General features: G+C 44.3%; 2 protein-coding genes and 1 non-coding gene across 3 annotated transcripts in view; 1 reads left to right on the top strand and 2 right to left on the bottom strand.

Moving 5' to 3' along the window:
• Positions 1 to 1663: 1663 nt before the first annotated feature.
• On the bottom strand, positions 1664 to 10274 carry dmc1 (DNA meiotic recombinase 1). Its single transcript, XM_042345012.1, has 13 exons — positions 10116 to 10274; positions 9601 to 9645; positions 8672 to 8818; positions 8411 to 8493; positions 7571 to 7623; positions 6924 to 6965; positions 6722 to 6794; positions 5739 to 5830; positions 4903 to 4976; positions 4226 to 4340; positions 3546 to 3606; positions 2394 to 2510; positions 1664 to 1788 (listed from the first exon to the last, which is right to left on the bottom strand). Exons 1-13 carry the CDS (start codon positions 10170 to 10172, stop codon positions 1719 to 1721), a joined length of 1029 nt encoding a protein of 342 aa, XP_042200946.1. The 5' UTR covers positions 10173 to 10274; the 3' UTR covers positions 1664 to 1718.
• Positions 10275 to 16702: 6428 nt separating this feature from the next.
• Positions 16703 to 20893, bottom strand: LOC103191046. Its single transcript, XR_006085873.1, has 4 exons — positions 20794 to 20893; positions 19953 to 20120; positions 19497 to 19589; positions 16703 to 18978 (listed from the first exon to the last, which is right to left on the bottom strand). It is a non-coding gene; the product is annotated as an uncharacterized LOC103191046 (transcript).
• Positions 20894 to 20920: 27 nt separating this feature from the next.
• The window catches only part of LOC103173461 (platelet-derived growth factor subunit A-like), a 5816-nt gene continuing 5447 nt past the window's right edge, over positions 20921 to 21289 (top strand). Inside the window, exon 1 of the mRNA XM_042344946.1 lies at positions 20921 to 21116. Coding sequence (XP_042200880.1) covers positions 20921 to 21116 — 196 coding nt within the window. The remainder of the gene's footprint in view (positions 21117 to 21289) is intronic.

Raw genomic sequence — 21289 nt, 5'->3', positions numbered from 1 at the left:
CTACAGGACTCCAAATTAATGGTAAACGTAAATTGTTTGTTGTCTCGAAGGTATAGACATAAATAATACTGGAAAGTCGCCTTTACGTCATTATTTCTAAACTAGTTTCTCGTCCTCACCTTCAAGGTCCCCGGGATCTGCGGATCCTATTCTGGATGTGGAGATTTCCATGTGTGGGTGACGTTCATGCCTAACCCTAACCCTAACCCTAAAGCAGGGATGGCTAACTTGCAACCTGTGACTGTGTTACGCAGATTGGCCAATCCTGCTCTAAACCACAGTTATGGGTTTCCACGTGTATCAAGACACCTGCGGACCAAAACATTTCACAAGAGTGGAGTCCTGTAGCTCAGTGGTTAGAGCACTCGCTTTGCAAATGAGAGACCTGAGTTCAATTCCAGGCAGAGGGTGAAACCTCGGGCAAGTTTCCTTACTCCACACAGAGCCTAATAATAATCCCTCCAAAAGCAATAATAAATTGGCCATTTTCAATCTACGACTGTTTGTGGGACATTGCTGTGCGCAATTGGCCGCCGCGTTCGACCACAAATATACAGTCAATTCACTTTACAGTATATTCTGTGAAGCGCTTTGGGACGTCCTCCCGACGTGAAAAGCACTATACCAAATGCGAGGATTATTATTTTTAAGAGTTGGAAGTGACTGTTGCTCAAAGTCACAACTCGGGATTTGAATCCACAACCTTCTGACTCGGGGATGAGAGCGCTACTGACTGAGCCATCTTGACCCGAATGTGATGCAGTCCAGAAACAAATACTTAATTCAAAATTTATTCTCGTAAATGTCAAATGAATATATTTATATTTACAACACCAACATGAAACAATACACTGGAACATTGATCCTGCATTCAAAACCCCTCTTTGTTAATAACTTTATAACACAGGCTGTGAAACCGGCTTAATGTAAAACAAATGAAACATTTACATTATGGCAAAATTGCCACTTTTCCACCTTTCCTCGGCTTTGCTGTTGAAAGCATTTTCTAATAGAAGATATCTCCTAGAGAAATAAACAGAGGTCTCTGGCAATCTCACTGTTATACAGTGAAGCTAAATACGTTGTTGAATATCAGATGAATGAGAAGTCAGGATGTAGACTCAGACAGTGTTGTTGTCTGAGCTTCCAGTCCTCATGCGCAGGAAACACGCTCGAGCACATAAAGCATCCACTCCTGCCAAGAAGCACCAAACAGCATGACATTTGACATCACTATCTGCTTGCACGCTTTCACATTAAACAGAAACGCAGCTGCTGAAGATCAGAAGGAGCAAAACCTGTTCAGACAGATGTTCAAATGAAAAATGCGAGGAGACGCGTCTTGGGAGGGGACAGCAAGCAAAAGAATGAGTTAGAGTGAGGGGAGAGGAACTCACAGCGCAAATCATATAAAGGTGTTTGAAAAACATTGTTCAGTGATCAAGCTGAACTTTAAGATAAGATTGTAACCTTTAACTCACTCACAGTTGACATATATAATGTATTATATGATGTGTTACATAATAATACATGTTAAACAATATATTTGTATATAATGACTTTCTAAATTTAAAGGAAGGATAATTTCCATTTCAAACACTCTTAATAAATACATAAATACTTTACAAGTTAGATTTCAAGAAAAAAAATGTTTTCTCACTAAAAGTAATCGGAATGATTGATAACACCTACATTCACCTCTTTTATCTATACAAATCTCACTCTTTGGCATCAGCTATGCCTCCTGCAGTGATGGCAAATGTGGCTTCGTTCTCTGGCAGATCTGGGCTGGGAGAGAAAGGAGAAATGATCTACCACAGATGTTCCTCATTCTTTAAATACCACAGCCTCTGCACTTCTCTTGCAGCCCAGTGACCACAAGCGCGGTGACTCAAATGATAGGACTTATGGCAGTTTTGGAAGGCAGGGGAGGAGAGGACAAGGCGGAGGAACTTCAGGGTGGAGGCAGAAAAGCTGAAATATCACCCACCGACGATGATAGGACTGTGGACATGAAGCAGGAGTAGGGTGAGGTCGGGTCGGAAGGGTTGCAGGAGATCACAGAGGTAGGTAAGGTGGGGTGGCGTGAGGTCGTGGAGGGATTTGAATACGAGGGTGTGGATTTTGCCGAGGAAACAGGGAAGCCAAGTGAGGATGGGGGGGTGATGGGCTTGCAGATTAGGTGTATATTTGTAGTTAATGCTCCTCTTTGTCTGCACCTTCGGCCACCCTCCTACATCCCCACCCCACCTACTGCTCGGGTCCAAATCCCTGACTGTCCAGTCCATTGGGACGTCCACCCGACAATTGTAATTTTGAGTTGAACGTGGATACTGTAGATGTAAGAGGAGTGAAATGTTCCAGGGAAAAGTCACCTCATCCCGAAACATTACCTGTCGTAGATCTTTGCAATGCGCAGTTCACCCCGGCCTTTCCGCAGACTAATCCTGGTGGTCGAGGCGTGAGCGAGGATATGGCCCCCAATTGGTTTCTTCGGATCAGCTTGGAAACTTGGGAATAAGTCAAGAAAAAAAAACTGATCAGATCAATGAAATAAATTGTTAGCCTCTAACCAAGGCGTCAAGTACGGGTTAACTTCAAGATCCTCACACCTGTGTTCAAATCCTTTCACTCTCTGGAACCTCCTTACCTCCCTCTCCGACTTCCTCACTCCCCAATCCACCACCCAGCGCCTCCGCTCGACTGGCCTCCTGCTCTCCCCTCGCACCCTCCGCCCCACCATCGGAACACTCTTCCTTAATCCCTCCGCCTTGCCCCCTTTCTCTCCCCTTGCTTCAAGTCCTGCCTGAAAACCTTCCTCTTCGACCGTGCTTACAGTTACCTCCCCCATCCCTGGCTTGGAGTCACTGTTAAGCACTGAGATGCTTCCCTGCGTGGAAGGCGCTATACAAGTGCAAGTTGCTGTTGTCAAACCTTCAAAAGGTACATACCTCCATTACGTGTCAGCCAATAACTGCTGTTTTACTCAGAGGAAGGCTCACAAATGTGACATAATAATAGTAATCCTTGCATTTGATATAGGGGCTTAACACATTGTTGAGACGTCTCAAAACTCTTCACAGGATATACTGTAAAGTGGAGTGACTATGTATTTTGTGAGATGACATGGTGTCAACCACTGGATGCCATTGTTGCAGAGATATATGGATTGAGTTTTTTTCAAACCAGATCTGAAATTCTAGAAAGTTGATAAATAATAAATAAAATAATCCTTACATTTGATTTAGCGCCTTATCATGTCTTCGAGACGTCTCAAAGCGCTTCATAGGACATGCTGTTAAGTGATTGAGCGTATATCACAATATTCTACCCACATCCACATACACGGTCACTCCACTTTATAGTATGTTCTGTGAAGCGCTTTTAGACGTCTCGAAGACTTGACAAGACGCTGTATCAAAGGCAAGGATTATCATTAAAGGCACTAGCAGACCTGGCAAGCTGAGACTGCCACAGAGGGTGGACTCGATGCCGACAATCCATTGCCCAGGAAATAGCCAAACTGACCTAAACCGTGTACGTACCTCATGGCTGCTCCTGGATCTGCGGTCATCTGATTGGAGACAAAAACAGCTACGTTGTATTCTGGTAGGAAGAGAAGGAAACGGGAGGATGTATTATTATAATAATAATGCTTGCATTTGATATAGCACTTTATCATGTCTTTTCAAGACATCTCAAAGTGGTTCACAGAATATACTGTAAAGTGAATTGACCATATACATTGTGGGCAAAACACGGCAGCCAATTGCGCACAGCAGCGTCCCACAGTCATGGATTGAGTGACCAAATTATTATTAGTAGTATAATAATAATCCTTGCATTTGATATAGCGCTTTTCACGTCTTCTTGACGTCTCAAAGCGCTTCACAGAATATGCTGTAAAGTAAATTGACAGTATATTTGTGGGTGAATTATTATTTCTTTGAATGGATTATTACCCCCGGAAATGCAATCCGCCAATTGACTAACAACCGGGTTCCTTCTTACTGTTAGGTAAACAGAGGCGCGTGCGTGTGGAATAAGGAAACTTGCCCAACTTTTCTCCCTGCCCGGGAATCTAACCGAGGTCCTCTCGCTTGCGAGGCGAGTGCTCTAACCACTGAGCTACAGGTCTCCACCTATAAATTGTGAAGAGAGAAGGGCTTTGGCTTGAGAAGGGTTGACTCTGGTCCAAGTGCAGACAGAGCATTTAACTAGGCACCTTCTGAGATTTTCTGCAGACGAGAGAGCATCTGAGCCAGTTTCTGCTGACGTTCTGCAAGCTCGCCTCGGCCACTAAAATCCACACGAAACAGAGCCATGATCGAATCTATGATCTGAAGAGCAAAACCCAGCATCAGCAAAATTAGTATACAACGTAGGCCATAAAAAAGGACCTTATAATGCCTTATCATGTCTTTGAGATGTCTCAAAGCGCTTCACCAGATACACTGTAAAGTGAATTGACTGTGTATTTTATGGGCGAAACGCGACAGCCAATTGCGCACAGCAACGTCCGCACAAACTGCTGTGGTTTGAGTCACCAAATTATTATTATTATTTTATTTTGAAGGGATTATTACCTCCAGAAAAGCGATCGGCCAATCGACAACTGGATTCCTAATTACTGCTAGATAAACAGAGGTTTGTGTGTGTGTGGAGTAAGAAAACTTGCCCAACATGTCGTTCTGCCGCGAATCGAACCCAGGACCTCTCGCTTGCGAGGCGAGTGCTCTAATCACTGAGCTACAGGACTCCACAAATGGCTAATGGAAGGGATTGCATGGGGGCTAAACACCTTAACACTTTCCCCCTGGCTGTGTGAGTTCTCTGATAGTCAGTGGAGGATTCACCAATAGACATTCCACCAAATACGGAGCTTGCACCAAAAACTCCTACCAGGAGTTTGAAGATTCCTCCTTCTTCGTGGAATTTGGCAGCTACATAATCCAGCAACTCCATCTGATGTTCACCTGATAACGACACAAGCAACAAGTCACATAATTGAACGCTGTCCGATAATCGCTTTGGGTTTCATTAAGTGGGGATGCAGTTTGATTATTTGGACTGAAACACTGAAATCTGCTTCATTTCAAAGCTGCAGCACTTTCATTATCTCTGCCTGGGGACTGAGATCAGGGCAAGATCAACATTGTGTGTCCGTTCTGCCCGGGGTCTCTGGAACTCCATGTTTTGTCTCCTTCTTCTCTTTGAAACTCATCTATAGACCTATCTCTTTAACTGCCCCACCCTTAAGTGCTGAGTTAGTTGTGTCAAGTGACTAGACATGAGAGGCACTATATGACTATATCACAGCAAAATCCTGTAAGTGTTTTGTGATGTATCAACAACGTGATAAGGTGCTTTATCAAATGCAAGGATTATTAATGATTATTATTGTTGTTATGCAGCGATATCCAGCGACTTGGGACGTCATCCTGATGTGAAAGGTGCTTTACAAATGTCATTTTGTTGTTGTTAGTATCGCTCTTTTACAATAACTAGCAGTGTAAAATCCATGATAAAAATTTGTGTCTCTTATTTTCCCTTTGTCGAACTTCTGAATTACTGAAAGATAGCAATGGGGGAGAAACGTTTTGTGGAAGAAATGAGAATTTGGAAGCGTTGTCTCTTTCCCCTCTCCTTTTATGAAGGCACTAACTTATGCTACAGTTCTATGGGCACCAATTCCCCTCCTGTGAAATGTGAAACGAGGATTTAAATAGAGTTCTTACTGGTATAGGCCCGGGCGTACAGCACATTGTCCAATATTGCTTCTGGATCCAAGTTAAACCGGTCAGCAATACCTCTCAGTCTGTCTGGACGGCTACTGCTGCGTTAAGGATTCAGACATAAGGGAGCTTATTTAACTGGTTATAGCAATCACACACAACACAATAACCACAAGATTAGTTCGGATGAAAAAAATCCTTTGGCCCACTTAAGAACACAAGAATTTTCTAGGCAAAAGACCAAGGTCCATCTACAACAACAACTTGCAGCGCCCTCCACGCAGGGTAGCATCTCAGGGTAACATCTCAGAGAGCTTAACAGTGGCGGAACCCGACTACGAGCTCAGGGCCGGGGGGGCGCGGTGTGTGACCGTAAGCACAGTCGAAAAGGAAAGTTTTCAGGCAGGACTTGAAAAAAGGGAGGGGGGTGGAACAAGGCGGAGGGATTAGTATTCTAGAATTTGGGGGCACAGTGGCTGAAAGCGTGATCTCCGATGGTGGGGCAGAAGATGACTTCCAATATCATGGCACTCACTTGACATGTTGTGTCACAAACTGTATACCCCAGATATTATTAAGCTGCCAGAGATGCATTTCGCCCTCGTCACTCCATCCATGTTACAGAAGATGTGGCAACAGACTATTATCTGCCATGAAAATGATGGCACTCACACACACACACACACACACACACCAATCCTCTGGACGTCAAAATGCAGTTAAACACTTGTACTGAATACAATTAAGTACCAAATTATAATCGTTCTTCAAGAACATTTTAACGGGTTTCAGTTAATTCACTTTACAGTGAAGAGCTTTAAGACATCTCAACGACGTGATAAGGCGCTATATCAAATGCAAGGATTATTATTATTATATTGCTCTGCTCTTCTGACAATGGTTTACACAACCCCAATCATGTTACTTCTTCACCAAAAGCCACACCTTTAGCCCACAAGCGCTTGACAATATTGTATGAAGGATACAAGGTATTCTCTGTGTCGATGAAGATAACTTTTCCTCCGTAGTAGCCGTTAGCACCCGGGATTTGAGCAGTGACTGTGATGAAGAAAATAAAAGATATGCTTTTCAGAGATGGTACAGTTTTTTAGGGTTGCTTCAGATGTCATTACATAAGAACATAAGAGCATTAGACTACAAGATTTATCAGTTTTAAAGTGAACTTACCGCAGAAAGTATGAGACATTTGTGTCTTTCCCGTTCGGAACTCTGCAAAAATAAACGAAACCACATAAAATTACAGCACAGGAGGAGACTCGGCCAATTGCTTGTGTGTGTGCGTATGTATATGTGTTCTGCCTCTATAAAATAGCAACATATAACAACAAATGACATTTACAAAGCGCCTTTCACTTAGGGAGAACGTCCCAAGGCCCTGGACAATCAGGGATTTGGACCCGAACTAAGGGTTGAGTTCAGGAGGGGTGGAGAGCGGGAAAGGTAGGTGGTGGGCAGGTGGCTGAAGGTGCGGTCGAACAGGTTACACTTGAGACTGGCATTGAAGGAGGCGAGGGAAGCGGGACGAGGCGAAGGGACTGTGGGATGGAGTTTCAGAGGATGAGGGCTCTTCACATAGGATAATATCTCAGAGAGCTTCACAAGAACGGGATTGGACACCAAGCAAAAGGGTGGTTTGGTGGGTGGGGGGAGAAGGGCCATAGGCATATACAAAGGTAGAATTTGAGGTGGGACTTAAATACAGAAAGAGACAGAATAGTATACGACCTTGGAAGTTAATGCCATGGTCTCCGTGATTGTTACTGGGACGGTGAATGCTTAGCAAATGCGTTGGTGAATATTTCTGTCCTGCTCACCTCCAAACGCCTCCGTTATCGCCATGCTTTCAATCCCTCCACCCAGCAGTTTGCTGCACAGCAACACAGAGAAATGTTAACGTAGTACAAACACTTTTCTTTACTGTACTGTGTCTTGGCAAGAATTACTGCTGTTGTTTACACTCCACACAAGCATCCATTCCTCCTATTCCCCAAAATTATGTTTCTCTTCAATATGTTTATGTTTTTTGCTTCAACACAGCTTCCGGCAGTGAGTTCCACCACCCTCTTTGTGACAAAATTCTTCCTAAACTTCCTATCAGTTCTACTCCTCGCAACTTACATTTAAGCCCTATAGAAAAGCAACGTTACAAATCAGACTGGATTCAACAGTTTGTCAAATTCTGGGCGCTCTGAAATTTTGCACAGATAAGAGTAAATCTAGAGATTCAGGTGAAAGTTCTCTCAGTCTATTTTTAAAAATGGTTTGGGGTTGAGACTTCTTCTTTAATGCTGATACACTGTTAGACTTCAATTAGACCCTCAATTTTCAAATTACACGGTCCACTTTCAGTCTGAACTTTATATGCCTCAAGACTTTTGTTATTTATATAACAGCCCACAAATATAGTCAATTCACTTTACAGTACATTCTATGAAGCGCTTTGAGACGTCTAGAAGACGTAAAAAGCGCTATATCAAATGCAGGGATTATTATTATTTACAATCAAGACAAGTATAATTGACCTGATAAACCAGATGGCTGCCTTCTGTACTATAATTTCTAATTGCAGTTTAGAGAAAGACCCTTGAATGTGAATCACAGAGGAATTTATTGGAAGAAAAATAACTAAATTGTTTTTTAAATGATGCTCTCACTCAAACTCCTGGCTGCCAGTCGTGATGTGAAACACTGATTTCCTTTTCTCGCTGTATTCAGACGCAGTAAGAAATCCCGGCTCCTGTAACAGATCACGATCCATAAAAAATACTGTCAATTCACCTTACAGTAATATCGTGTAAAGCGCTTTGAGACGTCTCGAAGACGTGACTAAGGCGCTATATCAAATGCGAGGATTATTATCATTATACATTAGGTTCCACAGTTTTCAAGTACAGATGCACAGTAAATGCTCTTACAACAAGTTTGTTGGCAGCTTCCTTGATTTTGTCCACTTTGGCCTCAGAAAGGCCTTTGATGTTACAGAGTGCCCTCCGAGTTGTCATCTGAATTCCCTTGACCGTGCAGATTCCCACACATTTCATTTTCTTAATGTCAGCCACATTCTGTACAAAAGGAAACATCAGGAAAAACTACTTATCGAAGCATTAACAAGCGTTAACAAGTTCTCAGTACTCCTGACAACAAATTGCTACATACCTAATGTACAGGTTAAGCGTGTTAGTCTACACCCAGTGCTTATACTGTGGTATCACGGTGGACCACATTGCAACAACAGTGTGCAACTTGCATTTATATACTGCCCTTCACGCGGGTTAACGTCCAATTGTATGGTACATTTCTGGCACTGACTGGCTGGCTGGCCTCTGGGAATGGCCTGCAGCCCCAGGAATTTGGTGGAAAGTTCATGAGAGAGTTGGTTAGTTTCCAAAATGAGGAGGCAATAAATGTAAGCAGCAGATCTAATAGGGAGTTCAGGAGGAACTTCCTTCTGCAGAGGGTGGTGAGAATGTGGAATTGTGGATTGAAGCATAAAGCATCAATGTATTTAAGAGGAAACTCTAGATAAAGCCATGAGAGGAAAGGCAAAAGAGGAGTATGGAGAGGGGTTTAGGAAGATAGAAGTTCATGTGGAGTAGAAACACTGGCACAGATTAGTTGGGCTGAATGGCCTGTTTCCGTGCCGTAATAGAAAAATAAGGATGATGATGCAACAATAAGTGTTCTATGTAATTAATTGCAGAGAGAACAATTTAAACCCTTTAGTCTGAAAAATGCAACATGAACTATGCCTTTTTGTATTAACCAAAAACCTCAAGTAAGATAGGAAAGTTTGACTGTAACTTTGTGACAAGACTCACAAATTAGATGGTCTATTTATACTTACAATGCCATGTTTCTGTAACAGATCAATGTCTTGGAAGAAAGATTCCTGTAGCAGAGACAGCGATGAAAACACAATGAGAGAAAGATCACACTGACAATCAAACCACATCAAACTCAGCTGTTGTTGTAAAACATTATGTCAGTGATGTTCCCCCTTTTGGTGTTAAAACAATGATCATGGATTTGCTTATATTCAAACTAAGATCTCTTTAGTTTCCAAAAAACAGAGTATTTTGGAGAAAAAACTCATCTGAAGATAGAATTCAAATAAATCCCTTCACATACTACATAGGCCAACCCATAACAACTTACAGCAGTGTGCAGTAAAGGCACACAATGGAGTCCAGGAGATACAGTGCCATATTCTTCTTCAACAATGATTGCCTACAAATACAGTCACTACACTTTACAGTAAATCCTGTGAAGCGCTTTGAAATCTTCTGACATAATAAGGCCTGATATCAAATGCAAATAAGATTATTAATACCAACAATTCTTTATTATTATTATTACTACCTCGTCATCCTGGAAACTAACTTCTTCCTCCACCACCTGATCCTCCATTGCCCTCATGGTTGGAAACACAGCAGCGTTCTCACTTCCTCAGTGACTCGCGATTATTCCTGGAAGTACAGACGGCTCAGGAAGAATAAAACCATTTGTTAACCTCAGAAAATCCACAAGGCACGTTTTAATATGTCAATAATGTGGTTATGCTTCTGCACGTCCCTTGTCCTCTCCGCTCTACCATCAGCGGCCACAGTATCAGCCACTATGCACCAAGAGAGAAAAACTCCCTTTTCTTTTCAAACAGCGCAATGTGATCTGAACAGAGCACAGAAGAGAGTGAGCCGGAGAGAGTGAGCGGGAGAGCGGGAGTGAGCCTGAGCATGAGCGGGAGAGAGTGAAGGAGAGAGAGTGAGCGGGAGAGAGTGAGGGAGAGAGAGTGAGGGAGAGAGAGTGAGCGGGAGAGCGGGAGTGAGCCTGAGCATGAGCGGGAGAGAGTGAAGGAGAGAGAGTGAGCGGGAGAGAGTGAGGGAGAGAGAGTGAGGGAGAGAGAGTGAGCGGGAGAGCGGGAGTGAGCCTGAGCATGAGCGGGAGAGAGTGAAGGAGAGAGAGTGAGCGGGAGAGAGTGAGGGAGAGAGAGTGAGGGAGAGAGAGTGAGCCGGAGAGAGTGAGGGAGAGAAAGTGAGCCGGAGAGCGGGAGAGAGTGAGCCTGAGCGTGAGCGGGAGAGAGTGAGGGAGAGAGAGTGAGCCGGAGAGAGTGAGGGAGAGAGAGTGAGGGAGAGAGTGAGGGAGAGAGAGTGAGGGAGAGTGAGCGGGAGAGAGTGAGGGAGAGAGAGTGAGGGAGAGAGAGTGAGGGAGAGAGAGTGAGCAGGAGAGAGAGTGAGCGGGAGAGTGAGGGAGAGAGAGTGAGCCGGAGAGAGTGAGGGAGAGAGAGTGAGGGAGAGAGAGTGAGCAGGAGAGAGTGAGGGAGAGAGAGTGAGCCGGAGAGAGTGAGCGGGAGAGAGTGAGGGAGAGAGAGTGAGCGGGAGAGAGAGTGAGGGAGAGAGATTGAGGGAGAGAGAGTGAGCGGGAGAGAGTGAGGGAGAGAGAGTGACGGAGAGAGTGAGGGAGAGAGAGTGACGGAGAGAGTGAGCGGGAGAGAGTGAGGGAGAGAGAGTGAGAGGGAGAGAGAGTGAGGGAGAGAGAGAGAGTGAGGGAGAGAGAGTGAGGGAGAGAGTGAGGGAGAGAGAGTGAGGGAGAGAGAGTGAGGGAGAGTGAGAGAGAGTGAGGGAGAGAGAGGGAGAGAGGGAGGGAGAGAGAGTGAAGGAGAGAGTGAGAGGGAGAGAGGGAGTGTGAAGAAGGGAGAGAGTGAGTGTGAGGGAGAGAAGGAGGGAGTGTGTGAGAGAGAGGGAGTGTGAGGGAGGGAGAGAGTGAGAGGGAGTGTGAGGGAGGGAGAGAGTGAGAGGGAGTGTGAGGGAGGGAGAGAGTGAGAGGGAGTGTGAGGGAGGGAGAGAGTGAGAGGGAGTGTGAGGGAGTGTGTGAGTGAGAGGGAGTGTGAGGGAGGGAGAGAGCTGCCCTCACCGTGGCCTCCGCTCTCACTATCCCGGGCCGCGAGCCCGAACGGAACGGAAAGGAACGAAACAAAATGGCGCCGGAACCCCGTCGTCCGCCGAGCGCCGGACGGGCGGGAAACGCTGCTGAACCCCAGGGCGCCTGCGCAGTGCGGGAGGATGGGTGGGGGGGGGAGAGGAGGAACACGTGACATACACCACGGGACCTTTGCCACGTGACCGATCTGACACGTGATCTCTGCCGCGTGACAGACACGGGGATCGCGTGACGATTGGCGGACGATTGAATTTCCCTCTCAAAAAAGTGTTATCGAATCCCCCCTCAACTTTCCAATAAATATAAGGACATTTTTAAACAATTATTATTATTATTAATTTCCTATCCTGCGAAGGCGTCTCAGAGAAATGATCAGACTCTGCGTCGTACGCACGGATTATTATTATTATTATAATTAAATTGTTATTATATTATTACTATATATTGTTCGCCTTCGCTGCTGTCTTATATGTTATATTTGTGCCGCGGTATCACCTCGTCGGGACATCTCAAAGCGCTTCACGGGCTACGCTCGTGGAGTCCTGTAGCTCAGTGGTTAGAGCACTCGCTTTGCAAGTGAGAGACCTAGTTCAATTCCAGGCAGAGGGCGAAACCTCGGGCAAGTTTCCTTACTCCACACGGAGCCTAATAATAGTCCCTCCAAAACCAAAACAATAATAAATTGGTCACTTTCAATCTACGACTGTTTGTGCGACATTGCTGTGCGCAATTGGCTGCCGCGTTCGCCCACAAATATACAGTCAATTCACTTTACAGTGTGTTCTGTGAAGCGCTTTGGGACGTCCTCCCGACGTGAAAAGCGCTATATCAAATGGAAGGATTATTATTATTATTCGCTGCTGTCTTATATTTTATATTTGTGTCGGGGTATCACGTCGTCGAGACATCTCAAAGCGCTTCACGGGCTACGCTGTCAAATGAATCGGCTGCGGGTTTTGTGGGAGAAATGCGGCAGCAATTTTCGCTCAGTGATGTCCCCCTCGTGGAGCGAGTGACCGTTTTGCGAGGATTATTATTATTACTTATAATTATTTTTATTATAAGATCTATATTATTTATAATATTTTTATAAACGATATAATGTCATTATAAATATTAATATTAATATTTTTGGGGTAATATAATTAACCTTAATATCATTTATCATCATTTTTCAATCCCTAATCCTTGCACACACTCTTCACAGTGGTGGTGCCACACTTCTAACACACACACACATGCACACACACTCACCGCTTTAGATATCTTTTCTCCCCGTCCTCCTGTAATTACTCCCAAGTCAAAGACAGCTTTTAAACACGTGTAACTTTATTGTGCGCATTGCAAACGAAAACGAAACATTGGCGGATTAAGTTAAACGGAAACCGTACAAAAATAAATTTCCAGTATCCTTCAAATGCTGTAGAAAATATTTGTATTTATATCCAGTAATAATACCATTCCAAAACCGACATCAAGTATAATGCAAGGATGAGGAACAACAAAAACTTTTGTTGGGCTTTCTCGCTGTAGCAGACAATAAACAATTAAAATAATGAAACAGATTAAAATTACAATCTTTTCCAGATATTATTCAAACTTCGTGCCCTTTTTTGCATTTGGGTTTGAGAGCTTTGGACTGAAATAAAGTACTTTTCCACAGGGAATAGAATCATGTGCCAGAGATGCAATGAATTATGTCGAGATCCTTTACAGTGCGAATCAAGACTTCACTGCAGTATATTGATGTTGCATGAAATCAGTGCAGGGGAACGTTAAATAATAATAATAATCAGGAATGCTGGTACATATTTGTAACAGGTTGAATCCTGCTGCTTAGCACAATGTCAAGGAAGCTTCAGCTATGAAAGTATATATACTTATATATATGTATATACTTACATAAGTATATATATAGACTCGGTCTAAAATACTGAAACAGAACTTTCACGAGAGGGATTTTAAAGAAAATACCTAGTTTCTAAGATGACATCTTTGCATCTTTTTAAAAGAATGATAATCCTGCTACGAATTATATTGATGAATTAATTTTGTGGTAGTGTGAGCTTAACGCCACATCGTGACTTTCCTTTGATTTTAAACTAAAAAAAAACTCAAGCGCTGAGCATCCAAGATTTTGTTAACCAAACCGAGAGATCCACATACATGTGCCACCGACACATGGAAATTTCCCTGCCTCCCGAATGGAATGAAAAGATTTTCTTATTGATTATATCCGAGAAAATGTGGCATCTCTGCGGCTAATCTGTGAATATAAGAACAGTCATTTTCATTTCTAACCCTTTTGTACTTTGCAAAGCGTTTCAAGAGCTTTCTCTTTAGGTGAAAGGCTGTGTATAAAATAAATGCCTTATTATTACAGTAAGTAGTGCTGCAAAATAACAGAGCAAACCCTCTTCGTTGCGCACAGAAGGAATCTTAAAAAGGGGTTTAAAAGGCTCGAAGGTTCGGAGATAACACTGCATTTTTTTTAAGTAAAAAGAGCTTTAACTTGGAGACTAATCAACTTGCCTACATTAACTTCACACTTGCCCAAAATAAAGATAGTCACAAAATACGTAATAGAAAGGAGGAACGTAGGGGTGGAATAGTATCAGCCGTACGATGTGATATGAGCACAGGGGGACCTATAGTCAGTGCGGGTTGTGAATTTCTTCCTTGAATCACCCGCTCCTTCCTACAGAAGATGAAAGGGAAATTATAGGAGAATTATACGAGAAAACCAGGTGAGGGGCGAATGCGAGATTCTTACCTTGTTCACCAAGGGCTACTTACTCAGTTCCGATGCTTAGTCTGGTGTTTTTTTTTAATATCAAAGCGAATTTAAAACCAATACTTGATACACATTTTCATATGAACTGATTTCAGTTCGGGGGCCGATGCTTAATTTATGTCGGGCCAATTTCAGTGCAACTCTACAGTTTCAATTAGTGGAGATACTTCAATGAGGACCTTGGCTAAGACTCTTATCTCCTGACCCCGGACCCCCTTAAGGCATCCGTACAGTGGTTTATACGTTGAAGAAACATTTGCTCCCAGTTGGAATTGAAGCATTTCTAAACCTTGCAAAGTAAATCAGATTTTCTTCCCTAAAATACCTATCTTATTATGGCTTTATACAATCAACCTCTGTGACTCTATAGGAACAGAAATTACCGTGCGAGCGAGCCGGAGCCACAATTATAGTAACAACTACTTTTAGACGTTTGCTGGTTGTCGAAGTAATTAATGAGCCAAACTTTGCAGACAATAAATTATCCCCAAAGGAGCAGGAACCTTCTCATCGCACAGCAAAACTTTAAACGATGCTCCACGTTCCAAAGAATTACAGAAAGTGAAAAGTGGGGAGAGAAAGATTATTCTTGAAGAAGGATTTTTGGAAAAAATTTAACTCCACCGTCTCTCAGAGGCTGCGTTCCTTACAAGTACCGTCTCATGACCATGTCCTCTTGAATAATTCCTTCAAAAATAATAATAATAATAATAAATTGGCCACGCAATCCACGGCTGTTTGTGGGACACTGCTTTGGACGTTTCACTCACAAAATATACAGTCACTACACTTTACAATGTAACCTGTAAAGCAGTTTGAAACATCTCAAAAACGTGACATTTCAAATGCAAGGCTTATTATTATTATTATTATTGCTATTATGTCAAATTAACACAGATGTACCGAAGTATAACCAAACTAAGGAAAATCTCCTACTGTATTAACGTAATGCTTCATATATATTTCTGAATTCAAAGCATCTGCATTATATCCTACGATCCCATAAACCTCACACGTGTCTAATTCACCACCAGAGCAAACCACAATCGGAATTATTGACACACCACAATCTCACTGAGGTCCATGACACTCTGGTTATCGGATTCCTCATCCATTCCCAGTTTGAAACCAGTTCGGGATCGGCCTCGAAACCACGGCCTGAAAATCCCTTTCCCCCCAAAACATGTACAAACTTAAAAGCGGAAACAAAACCGTTAAGAGTTTGTAAGGAAGCAGCTTCGGGTTTCTCCGAGTCGCGTGTAGAATTGTTCTTAACGCACATACTCAGGGACTTCAATGCTGATTAAGCGAGACTTTTAAATCGATATTGTTGTACACACCATCGTGTAAGTAAACGTTTGAACAGTGTGCATTTACAATTGCAGCAATCTCGGAAACGCTGGACCTCGCTTGCCCCTGCGGCTTACAATGGGATCCCTGTGTTTAATACAATAATATATAATTCATATACCGTACTGTCATGCGCCCAGCGAGCCATTGCAGCATTAGATTAGCTTCTGGGAGTATCACTGAGACAAAACAGAAGCTTCACAGAAAGCAAATTGCCAAACAATTGCCTCAGTTAAAATTGGTTATTTCCTTTCGGGCTGTTTCGACATCGCTATGTGCAAATTGGCCTCCACATTTGTCTCCAAATACAGCCATTGCGTTCGACCGGAACATCCTGTCAAGCGGTTTAGGTTTAGGCTTAATAATTGCAAGGATTATTGTATCGTGCGATATTCTTAAGTCAATTTTTAATCATAAGGCTGGCGTTTCCCGATCTCGTCAGAACCGGCTTCAGAATTGACACTGAGTTTAAGAATTTCAAACGCTAAGGTTTAAACTCTTGCCATTTCCCCCCCACCCCCCCCCACGCAATGTCATTAAAGCAGCAATAAAAATCAAACGAACAACGATCGATAGCGAGACATTTCAGGCTTTGCTCAAAACCGTTTAAACACTTCATTGGTCTCAAGAGTTTTGCAAGAGCTGTGCATCTTAACCCCCGACCACCTCTCCCTCTCCCGGACATCAATTTTTCATTAAATTTAAGATGAATTCAATGGAAACAAAGTGCAATAGAATATTAAATAATAAACGTTGTACGCCAATAAAAAAAATCCCTGGAACGTCACTGTAATACTGTACTTCGGCACGGAAATCCATACAAACTCTCACTCTCTGTACAAACATGTAATAATAATCCTTGCATTTGATACACATAGAACCGTAGAGCACAGAAGGAGGCCATTCGGCCCATCGCGTGGGCAGAGAAATTCAAGGCAAACGTCTCTCATATCCCGGCCTTCCAATACGTTGCGTAAAAACTCAAATAAAATCAAAAATAAATAAAAATACACATTCCTCAATTACTGCGCTGCAGTGGATGAAACCCTAATCTCTCGTCAATCCCGAAAGACACTTAAAAGTGCGGTGACGTTCGATACTGCCACGATTAATACTGCCTCGTTTGCCATCAGTGCTTATCAGGGCTGTTTGTGTGTCATTTACACTTTATTTACACTCTACGTCCCTCAGGGTTAGGACTGAGTTCTGGGTGAGGTCTCGCTTATCTCTTGGTTTCAGGGCAAGCTTTTGAGGGGCAGTTTTGCACAGCGATGGGGCGTAATTGGCTGAATAAAACAAACCGTGTTTACTTCCTGGATTACGAGGCAGTTTTTACACAGTCTGCGGTTAACTCAGGTCAAAGAACAACTCCGTGTGGTTACCACATGGTCAAAGAGAAACGCTCAGAGCTACCAAACTACGCTGGAGCTCGGGGCGGGTCAAGCACAGCTGTGGGAGTTTTCAACACAAAATCTTCCCTCCTCTTCGTTCTATTCCCAAATAAACAACCATTTTGGATTTCTGATCAATTCCATCTTGCGGAGGGAGCGCTCTTTCGAGAAGTTATTTGACCAGAAAGGTGCCATAATAACCCCAAATTATTTTTTTATACAAATATAGGTTGCATCTCTGAGAGTCTGAGAATATTCGTCATCTATTGCCATCAAACCCCATCACCTCATTGTCCCACTTTATTCAAAGCTTTGGGGGTTAAACTTCCTTTGTAACTAGTTAGTAAAGTAAATTAGCTGTGGCTTTACGCAGTGGGATTATTACAATGCTATTACTCCATCAAACAGGACAGGAGGTTACAGGATGGTTGGACACCTCCATCATTGTGTGGTGTCGCTCAAGCTGCTTAGAAATAACTTGTATCAGTACTGTTGGGCTTTATCTAAATGTCATTGGTATTCCTATTATAAGAGACCAATCTGCTTGATCTCTCTCTTATCCTCTACTTGATCAACAGTAAAAGGGGTCGATGGGGTTGTGGAGATAACAGTCCCAGAAGCCGGTCTCTGAAATTAAAGTGCTCGCCCTCTTACAATCCAGCCTCGTCTGAGGACGCCTGGTTTGGGGGAATATACCCAATATTAGCAGTATATAGAGGTCCTACAAAGCACTTGAGGGAGCGTTGAGGTTTGCTCTGCTCGCAGAGAGTGGGAGTAAGAACACTGTTGTATCGCTACAACGCTGGCATTTGATTTGCAGGGAAAAATAAGTTCTTTTTCTCTCCAAACTCCCGACGGGTGGGGAATCGTCTGTGGCAGATCAGGCCTGGCAACTAGTGATTAGTAAGAAAATAGCGAAGGCATTTAACGGAGTCTAAATCGGTTGCCCAACTCTGGGACCTGAATAACATCACCAACGCAGAATAATTCACCTTTGCCGCAGGTTGTTGCAACACCACAAAGTTAAAAAATTAGGTCGGCCGTTTAAGAGTGATAAAACTGGACCAGCTGATGGGGAAATCTGTTTTAAATAAAATATTAAATATTGCAGAATAGAATTTCAATCGCCGTTGGATAATAAGACATGCCCAAACATTTCAAACGATTCAATGTGTCCCGCTGTCCTTCGGTGTGGATTACTGGTTTGTTTTTCCCAGCGATAAGTAGACAGAAATACAAGTTGGGGAAATTTCTCCCCACTCCCAAATATTCTTGTCCTGTGACAGAACATCCAGTAGATTTGATTGACTGGTCCACTGACCCGTACAGTAACGCAGTTTATTCAATTCTCAGATAATAACCGGGAAACCCAATAATCCGGAAAATTGGGGCCTAAAAAATTCTAGTTCGGAAATATCTTCATTCTTTCCAGTAAAGTGCTGACTCTCTCTCTCGCTTTCTTTCTTACCGGGGCAGCAAATCGGAGCAGAGCAAAGAGGGCCTGGCAATCGTATGGATCGCAAGAGTAGCTTCAGATGCAGCACGCACACAAAAATAAACGAAGCCCGACTTAGGCCCCGGAAAAGCTGGCGTTAACTATTCCCCCGCGCGGCACAAAGATACATCGGCCGGAAGGTTACTTCGCTGGATCCCCGTGGACACGGAAACGATAGAGACAGGTATATTCGGGGTGACCCCAGTTGTTGCTCACGCGCAGCTCGATGACTCGATAAGCTCCGTGTTCCTCGTTCTGAAACACAAACCCAAAACAAAACGGCTTCACTGTTAGTTTCCGAGAGGGTTTCGTGGACAGGAAACCCGTTTAAAGGATGTGCCGCGATCTATTGAACCGCTTGAACGGGCTGAAGGGTCTCCCTTTGTCGCTGCGGGAAGGAACTCGGCCAATTGGCCATTTTTGCTCTTCTTCCAATAAGCTTTTCAGAGAGAAAACACAGCGTGAAACACTTTTTATGTGGAATTTACGGGGAGTTCAAACTGAGCGCCAGGAAACGGCCCAAACACGAAATAAAGCCTCCAATTATTCTGTTAAGTTTGTTTTCAGGCCTTAAAATTGGCCAAGAAGCCTTTGTAATATTTATAATTACCGCCGCACCTTCCCGTCTGTACCTCACCTTCAACCTTCAAAGCCCCCCCACCCCACACCTCACCTTCAACACCCCCCCCCACCCCAGATGTGAGGACCAGGCCTTTTGGGCCTGAATTCAGTTGGGTTTCATCGCTTTGACCAAGTAACAAACCAGACGTTACCTGGACTGGAAAGATCTGTATCGGATCGGAATCCTGGTCGTATGTGTATCGTCCAATTAGATGTCCCTCCTCCTTGCTCTCGTCGGCCAGACCCTACCCAGCACCGAAAATACCGTTAGGCACGGAAATCAACCCGCAAGAGTCAAATGCTGTGGAATCAGCTGCACGTACGGTATCTCTGCGTGTCGCGTGGGATGGTGCTGCTCCCCCACCCCCCCCCCCCCTACAACATGGCGGGGGGATAAACTCCGCTTTCTACGGTGCTCCACTTATGCGTGAAGCGTAATAATAAAACGTAAACAAAAGTAATAATTGGGGTCACTCAACCCACGGCTGTTTGTGGAGGGGGGGGGGACGTCGCTGGGCGCAATTGGTGGCTGGGTTTGGCCCCACAAAACACACAGTCACTACACTTTCCAATGCGTCTTGTTATTTGTTGCAACTAAATTCACTCACGTAAACGGCAAAGTCCCGCGGAGCGCTGCTGATCGACCCAAGGAGGGCGACCGACTTGGGAATGTGTTCCAGGGTGAAGGCCGTGGGTCTGATCGGAGCTGAGAGGTGGATAACGACAAAGCCTTGGGAACCTTTAAAGGCCCAACAGTTTCCGGGGTGAACGTCCGGCTGTGGGGAGAGAGAGAGAGAGAGAGAGTGGGAGAAAGTGGCAACTTTCAGTGAAAGCCTCTAACGTCTTCCTTCAGGTTTTTCCTTCGTGTTGGTGATACCATTTCATTTCGGCCACAAAACGCACAGTCACTACACTTTACAGTGTGTCCCGTGAAGCGCTTTGAGATGTCTCGACAATGTGTTAAGACGCCGGGTCAAATACAAAGCTTATTATTATTATTATTAATAATAAGAGTTGTATCTAGTTCTCTTGATGGACTAACAGGAAGGAATTAACTCAAGTCCCAAATTCCGTCAAGTCTTAGCCTCCAGCCCTCTGGAACTCCAGCCCAGACCCTCCTCCACCTCGTCCCCTTTCCTGGTCTCCTTCGAGGCCCATCTCAACTTTTGGTCCAGGCTTCTGACCTTCTGTTTGTCCCTCGTCTCCTCGGCTCCACCATCGACGGCCTTCAGCCACTCCGCCCCAAAACCCTGTCACTCTCTCCCTCAATCCCTCCCTCCCTCCTTTACCACCACGCTTTCGGTCACCTTTCCCCCTTCCATCCCTCTCCGACCTCAACTCCCAGCTCGGGTGTTAACCCCTCATCGTCCAGCGCCTTGGGACGTCCTCCCCCATGTGAAAGAGCGCCTCGCACATGCGATTCTCGGGCGAATAAAGCCGTAACTGTACCTGAATGACTGCTCTGGGCGACTGAGAGTAATACCACAGAGGGATCCCAAACAAACTGAGCAGCGCAGTCTTGGTCTCGAATGTCTCGGAGCAGCGAGTGCTGACAACACTGGCACCTGGACATGAGATGATACATAACGTTACGTCTCGAGGCCGGAGGGAGGTTGAGCGACCAAATCAGAGGCCTACGCAACCCGTAGCCCACGCACAACGTTTGACCCAGGACGGGTGGACGGCTGAGAACCTCCCAGCCGTTACGGGGAAGGGGGAGGAAGGGGGAGACTTGAGCGGTCAACCCCAACACCCCAAGGACGTCACAAGAGGTTGGCTAAACTGGGGATCTGTCCACTGAAGCAGAGAGTGAGCGGGGCTGGGGTGGAGCTGTGAGATAAGGTCAATTGGCCAAATTAGGTCAATTCATTAAGCCCGCTCAGGTCTTATTCGAACGGCTCCCTCCGTGAGGGTCTAGGGTGCTTTCTCTTGTACGGATTCTCAC

This window comes from Callorhinchus milii, unplaced genomic scaffold, assembly GCF_018977255.1.
Source record: "Callorhinchus milii isolate IMCB2004 unplaced genomic scaffold, IMCB_Cmil_1.0 Scaffold31, whole genome shotgun sequence".
NCBI lineage: Eukaryota > Metazoa > Chordata > Chondrichthyes > Chimaeriformes > Callorhinchidae > Callorhinchus > Callorhinchus milii.
This window is presented reverse-complemented; position numbering and strand designations above follow the sequence as displayed.